This window comes from Mandrillus leucophaeus, unplaced genomic scaffold (assembly GCF_000951045.1).
Source record: "Mandrillus leucophaeus isolate KB7577 unplaced genomic scaffold, Mleu.le_1.0 Scaffold272, whole genome shotgun sequence".
Classification (NCBI taxonomy): Eukaryota; Metazoa; Chordata; class Mammalia; order Primates; family Cercopithecidae; genus Mandrillus; species Mandrillus leucophaeus.
In genome coordinates, this window is record NW_012102832.1 from 1,415,380 (window position 1) to 1,426,501 (window position 11,122).

At 52.1% G+C, this 11,122-nt stretch overlaps 1 protein-coding gene across 3 annotated transcripts in view; it reads right to left on the reverse strand.

The window, feature by feature from the left end:
• Positions 1-3,160: 3,160 nt before the first annotated feature.
• CACNB1 (calcium channel, voltage-dependent, beta 1 subunit) overlaps positions 3,161-11,122 on the reverse strand; it is a 23,507-nt gene continuing 15,545 nt past the window's right edge. For 2 of the 3 annotated variants that reach the window (XM_011984727.1, XM_011984726.1), the window contains exons 12-14: positions 7,294-7,389; positions 6,662-6,847; positions 3,161-5,009 (exon numbers count right to left, since the gene is read on the reverse strand). In XM_011984727.1, coding sequence (XP_011840117.1) covers positions 4,545-5,009; positions 6,662-6,847; positions 7,294-7,389 — 747 coding nt within the window. In that variant the 3' untranslated portion in view covers positions 3,161-4,544. Of the gene's footprint in view, positions 5,010-6,447; positions 6,848-7,293; positions 7,390-11,122 lie in introns of those variants that run through there. The other variant, XM_011984728.1, reaches the window with a different exon arrangement.

Sequence of the window (11,122 nt, forward strand, 5' to 3'; positions counted from 1 at the left end):
TCCACTTCAGACCTCTCTGTGGCGCTCCAGACCATATACCCAGCTGTCTTTTCCTCTTCTCTCTCTCTCTCTCTTTTTTTTTTTTTTTTTTTTTTGTGATAGAGTCTCACTCTGTCACCCAGGCTGAAGTGCAGTGGCAGGTTGGTTCACTGCAATTTCCGCCTCCTGAGTTCAAGCAGTTCTCCTGCCTCAGCCTCTAGAATAGCTGGGATTACAGGCACCCACCACCACACCCAGGTAATTTTTGTGTTTTCAGTAGAGATGAGGTTTCACCATGTTGCCCAGTCTGGTCTCGAATTCCTGACCTCAATTGATCTGCCCACCTGGTCCTCTCAAAGTGCTGGGATTACAAGCATGAGCCACTGCTCCCAGCCTCTGCTTCTCTTCTTGAATGTCCCACAGGCACCTCAAACCCACTTTGACCAAAGATGGACTGATCACTTCTGCCCCTAGCTTATTTGGTTTTTTTACCTGCTTTTACTGGGAAGACCACCATCAGCAGTCACCTCCTTTTCTTTCTTTCTTTTTTCTTTTTTTTTTTTTTTTTTTTTTTTTTGGGGGACAGAGTCTTGCTCTGTCACCCAGGCTGGAGTGCAGTGGTGTGATCTCGGCTCACCACAGCCTCCGCCTCCTGGGTTCAAGCTACTCTCCTGCTCAGTCTCCAGAGTAGCTGGAGGTGTGTGCCACTGCACCTGGCTAATTTTTGTATTTTAGTAGAGACAGGGTTTTGCCATGTTGGCCAGACTGGCCACCTCTCTTTCTCTCTCTCTCTCTTTTTTTTTTTTTTTTTTTTGAGACGGAGTCTCCCTCTGTTACCCAGGCTGGAGTGAAGTGGTGCGACCTCAGCTCATCACAACCTCCGCCTCCCGGATTCAAGTAATTCTCCTGCTTCAGCCTCCCGAGTAGCTGGGACTACAGGCACTGCCACCACGCCTGGCTAATTTTTGTATTTTAAGTAGAGATGGGGTTTCACTATGTTGGCTAGGCTGGTCTTGAACTCCTGACCTCGTGATCCACCCACCTCGGCCTCCCAAAGTGCTGGGATTACAGGTGTGAGCCACTGCACCCGGCCTCACCTCCCTTTCTCTTATCAGCTGCCTCCACTTGCTCTCCAAGAGCTCAAGATTCTAACATTTATTTATTTATTTAATTTATTGAGACAGGGTCTTGCTCTGTTGCCCAGGCTGGAGTGCAGTAGTGTGATCATAGTTCACTGAAACCTTGACTTCCTGGGCTCAAGAGATCCTCCCCACCTCAGCTTCCCTATCACAGCCTCCTGAGTAGCTGGGATTACACATCCAGCTAATTTTTTAAAATTTTTGTGAAAACGTCGGTCTCACTATGTTGCATAAACTAGTCTCAGAACTGCTGGACTCAAGCAATCCTGCCACCTCGGCCTCCCAAAGTGCTGGGGTTACAAGCGTGAGCCACCAAACCTGGCCATCTAACTGCTAGATGTCCCTGGCCTCTTTGCCTCCCTTCCCGTCCCACTGCTGTGGCCTAAGGCAAACTCTCCTTTCTCACCTGGATTATCACAGCTGTTTCCAAGCTAGGCCTTCCAATCTACGCGCCAAACTGCAAACAAAGCAATCTTGCTAGTTGCTTACAATCCTTCCATTTCTTCGCACAAGCTTCAGGACAAAGTCTAAACTCCTTAACATGACTCAAGGCCCACTGTGACCTGCTCCTGCCAATCCCTCTCTGGCCACCACCTTGAGAGCACACTTTGCTGGTGAGGTGCCAAGAATATGTCATGCATGTCCCCTACTTTCTCTGCTTTGAACATTTCCCCCATTTGTCTGCCAACCATGCTTCTAGATTCTACTCAAGCCTCACCTCCACCAGGAAGCCTCAGCTGACCTCCCCAGGTTATGGGACTAACCCCTCTTTCAGGTTCCCACAGTACCCAATGCTCCCACAGTACCCAGTGCTCCCACAGCAGAGAGTACATTATGCTGTGCTGAAATCATCTATGGCCCCTACGTAGACTTGTGCCTGGTACATTGGAGGTGCTCAATAAACGTTTGTTCAAGGAATAAACACAGGAATGAATGATTCTGTAGGAAGGCAGTGGGAAATGCACTATGCTAGGAGGCAGGGACTAGGCTCTCATCAACTTTGCCGTTGGCTCCCCAGGGAACTGGGGTCAGCCACTTGACCTCTGGGCCTGCCCAGTTCCCCTTTCCTTTGATCCACTAACTCCTCATCTGTAGGGTCTTGGGGGATGTCTTTTGCCCTACACACACGTGCACACACACACACAGTCATTCATGTTGGGCCTTAGCACTCCGGTAGTGGACTCAGGAATTTTAATCCTCCATGGCCACCTGCGAAAAAACAAGAACCAGGGTGGGCGTGGTGGCTCATGCCTGTAATCCCAGCACTTTGGGAGGCTAAGGCAGGAGAATTGCTTGAACCTGGAAGGCGGAGGTTGCAGTGAACCGAGATCGCGGCACTGCACTCCAGCCTCAGCAACGAGCAAAACTCCATCTCAAAAAAAAAAGAAGAAAAAGAAAAAGAACCAGCAGGGAGGGGAAATAGTTTGAGGGTACTGTGTGAGGCAGGACACAGGTGGTTGCAGTAACTGTCAGAAGTCCACATCCTGCCAGCTAGGGATGGCAGGAATGGGTACACTCATTTGCTGACTTTCAGTCGAGGACTGACAGAATCCCCGATTATCTCTGACCTGCCCCCACAAGTGGTCTGCCTCCCTGCCCCCAAAGCTGGTTAGCAGGAACAAGGGGGGCATTAGTGGGGCCAGAAGCTCAGCCCCTCTCTCTCCTGAGGTGTTGGGACACAGCCAGGCCACAAGAGCAGAAAAACAATCATGTGTATTTAAGACATTGCACCAATGGGTCTGGATCTCACCCACCAAGCAACACCAGCTTCCCATTGCCTCTGGCTGTACTTGTGGAGAGAGAGGTAAGTGAAGGGGCTCAGGGCCAGTGCGGAGCCAGGACTGCCCAAGCAGCTCCTGGCTTGGGCATAATACATCAGAGGGCCAAAATCGAAGGATCATCTTCCCTTTTGAGTCAACGACTCAGCGCACAGCTTCTTCCTGCACCCACCCCTTCAATTCCCCCTGCATATCAGCAGCTCCCAGGTGCCTAGGCTGATGACTATGTGGCGAGGACAAAGAAGCAGGCTTGGGAGGCAGCCACAAAGGACAGGACAGTGGTTTTATATATGGCAAAATACTTCTAGGGGAGTACAGACAAATATAGACAGACAGATGGGGGCACAGGACACCAGACAGGGAGGGGGAAAGGGTGGGCAGTGGTGTCTTCTAATCAGTAAGTGGAAGCTGCACCCCACCCCCAGGTGGAGGGTAGGACATTGGCACAGGAGGTGGCGAGACAGGCATGAGGTGCCCATCCCTGAGGCGGGCAGCCGGGCAGGGCCCAGTCCTTGTTGGCACAGTCGGCTCTCTCTGGCCCAGCTGGGATGCTGGGGAGGGGCAGGGCTGCTGGGCTACAGGGATTCCAAGGCAGAGGGATGCCCCAGGGGAGAGGGGGTCTCCTGGGGGAAGTGAACATGGGTAACAAACAGAATCACGAGAGGCAAGTACAGAGCAGCAACAGCAGCAGCCAAGCCCCCCAGAGGAGATCCGAGGTCCCAAGGCAACCCCTGGGCACCAACCCATGGGTCCTCTCCCCTGGGGCCTCAGGGTGAGGGTGAAGGAGCAGTTTTTTGGTTTAAAATGAGGCGGACCAGAGTGTTCCATGGGCTCCACACCCAGGTGGCACAGGGATGGGGGGCTCAGATGCAGAGGGGCCCCCTCTTCTAATGGCAGCAGGCAAGGGATGTTGGAGGCCAAGCTCATTCCTGGGGTAGGCAAAGGCTGAGGTATGGAGGTGGGGGGTGGGGAGCAGCGCCTCAGCTGCTCACTCTTCAGGGTTCTGGGCCCTGGACGTTGCCATGGCCACGGAGGGTAGAGGGTTTTGTATGCCTGCCAGCTTCCACCCAGAACCCTCCCCGAGACAAGCTCCCCATGGGGTGTCCATGCTGTAGCTTTCACCGACCAGACGATGCTGCCAGGAAGCTGGGAGGAAGGGGCAGGCAGGGTGAGGGACCCCGGATCTGGGGTCTGGGGAAGAGAGCCCCCATGGGAAAGAATCTGTGGCCTCCCTTTCCAGGAAAAGCGCCCATCCCTTCCCCAGTACTGCAGCTTGGGAGAAGGAGAGTCATCCCACTTAGGACCGTCACTTAGGGCCCCGAGTAGAAAGAGTGAAGGAAGTGCACCTTTTCTCTAGGAGGGCGAGGGAGGAGAGCCCCTTAAGATGGGAGAAAGGGGAAACTTCAGAAAAGTGGGTATCCCCCATCCATCCGCAACAGGCAGGTAAAAACCGACAGCTGGGGCTTAAGGGCCTCCCGGGAGCTGGGATGATAACGCCGAATAAACCCCAAGCTTTGAGCAAAGGCATCTGAAAGGCGGGAGACAGCGCCCCCTGGAGGCGAATACATGTTGGGTGTGAGCCCCTCACTCCCTCCCCTCCCCTCCCCTGGGCTCAGAGCCCTTCCTCCCGCCGTGTGGCCCCTGCCTCTCAGCGGATGTAGACGCCTCGTCCCCAGCCCTCCAGCTCGTTCTTGTTGCGCCCCAAAACTGGACCCCCACCCTCAGCGCAGTAGCGGGCCTTATTCCGGCCCCGGTTCCGGTTGTCGGTCAGCTCTTCCTCATAGTCTTCTTCCTCGTCCTCCCAGGATCCCTGTCGGGCTGGGGGGGTGCCGCCCCCTGCAGGGTCTCCAAGCCCTGGCCCCTCTGAGGGGTCAGTCTCCATGTCCACACATGAGTCTCCCAGCTCCGTGTAGGCAGAGTTTCGGCTGCCGGGGGTGTCGGCATCAAAAGTGTCTTGGCGGGACAGTGCCCGTAGCGTGCCTGCCCGGCCTGGTGGGTGGCTGCTGGGGTAAAGGCCTGGGGGCTGGCCCAGCTCCCCTGGGTACTCGTGCACGCTGGCGTGCTCCCCGGTGGCCCGTTCCAGCGGCTGGTCCCCGGAAGCAAGGTAGGGTCCCTGGTTAGCAGACGGACAGCACACACCATGCAGATCAGGCAGGGGTGAGAAAAACACAACAAAGCAAGGCAAGTTAGTGACAGCATTAAGAGGTCTGGCCTGGATGAAGAGGGTGCTGGCTCTAGGGGAGGGGCCCCGGGGACAAATGGCTCTGGAGCCCAGCCAGAGGACAGACCTCAGGGCGTTTGCTCCTCTCTCCAGACAGGGGGCACCCGACCTTCATGGCCGTCAGCCGTGAGCCATGAGTCACCGCTTCCCCGGTGCAGGTCATTAATGCTATCTTGGGGTTAATCATCATTAACAGCTCAGTATTGCCACTCATTAGTGGTTGATTGGGTTAGTCATTGCCTTTGGTTTTCCAAATATATTAACGGGATTTCAGCTAAAACCTGCTGACCCTGGCTTCTTCGACCCACACCAGACCCCAACCTTAGGCTTCCAGAACCCCATGCTTCTCCCACCATTCCCTAGTCAGATGACACTGTCTCCAAGACTGATGGGATTCCTCCCCTGCCCCCAACAAGGACTCAAAGCAGCAAGCTGGGGAAGGCTGCTGGGTCTCCCCCTCCTACTGAAGATGAAGAGGTGACCCAGTGTCCTCATCACCAAATGTCATATGGAGGTGGGGCACAAGAGAGGTTCCAGTCCCTCCCCTGCCATGTCAAGCTGTGTGACCCTGAGCAAACAGCTCCCCTCTCTGTGGCTTCATGTCTTGGTTATAATGTGACGGGAGTTAGACCTGAGCAGCAGTTTCCAAACTGTTACCTAGAGATCTGGGGTGGGGTTGGGTGGGGAGGGCACAGAAGTGCTTCAGGGGTCCCCATGGAGATGGAGGGGAGGCCATTCCCCTGGCTCCCTCAGGGCAAAGCAAGGATGTATTATCTACATCCTCAGCTTCCACATAAGATTCATTGAACAAATGGGCTCTGTTGCTGAAAACAAATTTGAAAGCTAGTCTAGAATGATTTCATGGGTTTCTTCTGGCTCTTAGAACCTTATACTTAATGGTGTGGAATCAAGAGGTGGGCTGTGGCTCCCATGGGAGGAGGGCAAGGCAGGATGGGTCTCCCATGGGAGGGCCTTTCCTGGACTTTAACTGGGAGAATGGTGGAAAATTCAGCATCAAGTCATAGAAGATGCCACATTCTGGGTCCTTCTTGAGGGGCTGTGTGGAGTCAGGGCTCCAGGGAGGGAGAGTCCAGGTTTAACATAGTTTCCCTGGCTCTGAGGGCCTCCGCTCTGTTGGGTCTAAAAAGGGTGTGGAGTCCAGCGAATTAGTTTATCAGTCTTCCTCGCATGTCCTTCCTAGTCCCTTGTCTTAAAAGTGCTCCCATCAGGCCTCATATCCAGCGGGCAGCAGATGCGGTCCTATGGCACCAGGCCCAGGAAGACAGCACCAGAAGCCCCAGACCCATCAAAAACCACAGACACCAGAAACTGCCGCTCATCACGTTTTTTTACAAAATAAAGCTCTTCCCTTCCTCCTCCATGTTCCCTGCACTCCAGTTCCGACCCCAGAGCGGGAGGGAAGACGGGCAGGGTGCCCACTACATGGCATGTTCCTGCTCCTGGGGCACCGCACTGTCCCGCTGCGAGGACTCCAGCCCGCCCCAGAAGCTGAGGTTTCTCCTGAGCGAGGTGAGCACCTGTACCTGGAGGTTGGAGACAGGGGCAGGGCTGGCAGCCAGGGCTGCGGTAGCCATGGTGCGGTTCAGCAGGGGATTGGGTGGCGTGCTGCTGGGCGGATGTGTGGCCTTCCAATAGGCTTCCAAGTACTCCGCCAGGTGCTCGCAGGCATCCTCCAATTGGTTCTCGTCCAGGATGATGTCAAACATTTCCTGTGAAGGTGGGGTTAGGGGGCAGGGCTGGGATGAGTGGGGCGTGGCCAAGGGGGTTGAGGGTGTGGCCTGGGTGCAGTGGGTAGAGTCAAGGGATTGAAGGACAAGGTTAAAAAGAGGCCTCTGGATGTGGAAGAAGGGAAGGAGGGCTCTCAGATCTACAGATTGGCAGAACTGCAAGAAGTTTTGGCACTCAGTCCAACTCCCTCATTATAGAGATAAGGCAACCAAGGCTGGGAGACAGGGCTTGACTCTCCACGGTGAAGGGTGCTTCTGGGGCTTGAACCCAGTCTTTGACGGACCTGCACTCTTCTCGGAAGACCAGTTTGCACCTACAGGCCTGACCCTGGTGTTCCTGGTCACTCTGTCTCTCATGTAGGCCAGAGGAAACCAGGGCAACCCAAATGTCGTCCCTCCATTCCCTTCCCCGGGATCTAGGCACTCACAGGCGGGCACTGTGCCAGCTTTTCCGAGGCCGCTATTTGGACGTTGAGGTGTTTGGACTGAGACTTTCCTCGGGACTTGATGAGCCTCTGAAGTACCTGGTTTGGGGAGGGAGAAAAGGAAGAGGAGCTAGAGGGACTCAGGCAATGCACCCAGTCAGAGAGGCGGGTCCTGGTTGGATCAGCATGGAGAGCCAGTGTCAGGGCCCTTGAATGCTCCATAACTCTCAGCCCTGGGCACCTCTGCAGAAATGACCTCAGCAGCCCTATGTCTAGGGCTCAGGCTCTCTCCTGGTCTCATGCCAGACTTCCTTAGAGGCTATATGAAGGGTAGTGATTCTTCTTCCCAACTTCTCTAACCTTGTTTGTAGGCCTGCCCACCCTCCTTTTTTTATTTTTATTTTAGAGACTGGTTCTTGCTCTGTCGCCCAGGCTGAAGTGCAGTGGTGTGATCATAGTTCACTATACCCTGGACTCAAGCAAGCCCCCAGCCTAGCCTCCTGAGGGCCTCCTGTAGCCCTAGCTACAGGACGTGCCACCATATCCCGCTAATTTTTAAAAATTTTTTTGTATATGTTGCCCAGGCTGGTCTCAAACTCCTGGCCTCAAGTGATCCACTTGCCTCAGCCTCTCAAAGTGCTGGGATTATAGGCATGAGCCACTGAGCCCAGTCACACCCTCTATATTAACAACACCAACAATAGTCTTCCTTTATGAGGCACTTGCTACATACCAGCATTGTTCTGTGCTTTTCACATGATCAATTTAGTCCTGATAACATTCCTGTTAGACAGCTACTATTATCATTCTCATCTCAACAACAACCACCATAATTATAATAATGTAAAACCTGAAACTAATCATGAGGAACAATCACACAAACCCACACTGAGGGACAGACAGTCTACAAAATAGCTGTCCTGTACTCTGCCTAAATGTCAGTCTCTGAAAAATTCAAGAAAGGCTGAAGAACCCTTCCAGATTAAAGAAAACTAGGCCGGCCGGGCACGGTGGCTCACACCTGTAATACCAGCACTTTGGGTGGTGGAGGTGGGCGGATCACGAGGTCAGGAGATCGAGACCATACTGGCTAACATGGTGAAACCCCATCTCTACTAAAAATACAAAACATTAGCTGGGCGTGGTGGCGGGCGCCTGTAGTTCCAGCTACTCAGGAGGCTGAGGCAGGAGAATGGCATGAACCTGGGAGGCAGAGCTTGCAGTGAGCCTAGATCACACCACTGTACTCCAGCCTGGGCGATAGAGTGAGACTCCATCTCAAAAAGAGAAAAAGAAAGAAAACAAGGCCGGGCACGGTGGCTTACACCTGTAATCCCAGCACTTTGGGAGGCTGAGGCGGGTGGATCACCTGAGGCCAGGAGTTCAAGATCAGCCTGGCCAACATGTTGAAACCCTGTCTTTATTAAAAAACAATAATACAAAAATTAGCTTGGCGTGGTGGCATATGCCTGTAGTCCCAGCTACTCTGGAGGCTGAGGCATGAAAATCACTTGAACTCAGGAGGCAGAGGTTGAGATGAGCCGAGATCGTGCCACTGCACTCCAGCCTGGGTGACAGAGCAAGACTCTGTCTAAAAAAAACAGGCAACACGTGATCTTGGGTTGGTTCCTGGATTGGGGGAAATGTTGCCATGAAGGGCATTCTATGCCAGGCATAGTGGCTCACGCCTGTAATCCCAGCACTTTGGGAGGCAGAAGCGGATGGATCACTTGAGGTCAGGAGTTCGAGACCAGCCAGGCCAACATGGCAAAACCCCATCTCTACTAAAAATACAAAAATCAGTTGGGTATGGTGGCAGGTGCCTGTAATTCCAGCTACTCAGGAGGCTGAAGCAGAATTGCTTGAACTAGGGAGGCAGAGGTTGCAGTGAGCCAAGATCACATCACTGCACTCCGGCCTGGGCAGCCAGAGTGAGACCCTATCTCAAAAAAAAAAAAAAAAAAAAAAAACAAAAAAAACTAATACGGACTATATTTTAGAAACAATTCTTGAATTTTACAATTGCATCATGGTTGTGTAAGATACTGATGTTGTTCTCAAGAAACACAATATAGGCCAGGCTCACGCCTGTAATCCCAGCACTTTGGGAGGCCGAGGCGGGTGGATCACTTGATGTCAGGAGTTCGAGACCAGCCTGGCCAACATGGTGAAACTCTGTCTCAACTGAAAATACCAAAATTAGCCAGGCGTGGTGGTGGGTGCCTGTAATCCCAGCTACTTGAGAGGCTGAGGCAGGAGAATCACTTGAACCGGGAGGCAGAGATTATAGTAAGCCAAGATCACACCACTGCTCTCCAGTCTGGGTGGCAGAGCAAGACTTTGTTCCAAAAAAAAAAAAAAAGAGAGAGAAAGATGAAAGTAATTTTTCAAAATTAGTGAATCTGAAAAAAATTAGACTGTACATTTAATTTATTTTTTATTTTTTAATAGAGACAGGGTCTTGCCATGTTGCCCAGGCTGGTCTCCAACTCCCGAGCTCAAGTGATCCACCTGCCTCAGCCTCCTAAAGTGCTGGGATTACAGGTGTGAGCCACCAAGCCTGGCTTATAGACTTTAAATGGCTGAATTTCATGGTATGGGAATTCTACTTCAATAAAACTGTTAAAAAATTAGTGAATCTTGGTGAAGAATATTCAAAACATAAGATTTTTTTTGATACTATTCTTGCCACACTTCTGTAAATCTGAAATTATTTGAAAATAAAAATCTTTTTACAAAATGGAACAGATATAGTTCTGGGATACCAATAATATTTATTTATTTATTTATTTATGAGACAGAGTCTTGCTCTGTCACCCAGGCTGGACAGTACTGCGATCTCAGCTCACTGCAACCTCTGCCTCCTGGGTTCAAGCAATTCTTGTGCCTCAGCCTCCTGAGTAGCTGGAATTACAGGCGCCCACCACCATGCCCAGCTAATTTTTTGAGTTTTAATAGAGGCAGGGTTTCACCATGTTGCCCAGGCTGGTCTTGAACTCTTTAGCTCAGGCAATCCACCGGCTTCGGTCTCCCAAGGTGCTGAGATTACAGGCGTGAGCCATCGTGCCTGGCCCAATACCAAGTATTTTTCATGATTAACCCATTTATTTAATCACAAACCCAGTATGCCTATGCTGCAGATGAGGAAACCAAGGCATAGAGATGTTTGGCCACTTGCCAAAGGAACACAGAGCCAGTAAGTGACAGCCCTGGAGTAGAAGTCCAGGCTGCCTGGTTCCAGAGTCCCTCCTCTTAACCTCAATGAGGGAAATGGAAGCATTAGTTACTTTCTAGTTCAGTGTTTTTGCATCCATTATCTCATTTGGTCCTTTCAACTCCCCTCAGGAAGTACTTAAATCCCATCATCCCCTTTATCTCATTAGAAACATAGGACTCAGAAAGGTTAAGTCGGCTGGGTGCAGTGGCTCATACCTGTAATCCCAGCACTCAGAGAGGCTGAGGCAGGAGAATCATTTGAGGTCAGGAGTTTGAGACCAGCCTGGCCAACATGGTGAAAACCTGTCTCTACTAAAAATACAAAAATTAGCCAGGTGTGGCCGGGACCGGTGGCTCACACCTGTAATCCTAGCACTTTGGGAGGCCGAGGACAGCAGATCACGAGGTCAGGAGTTCAAGACCAACCTGACCAACATGGTGAAACCCCATCTCTACTAAAAATACAAAAATTAGCCGGGTGTGGTGGCATGCGCCTGTAGTCCCAGCTACTCAGGAGGCTGAGGCAGGCGAATTACTTGAGGTGGAGGTTGCAGTGAGCAAGATTGCACCACTGCACTCCAGCCTAAGTCACAGAGCGAGACTCTGTCTCAAAAAA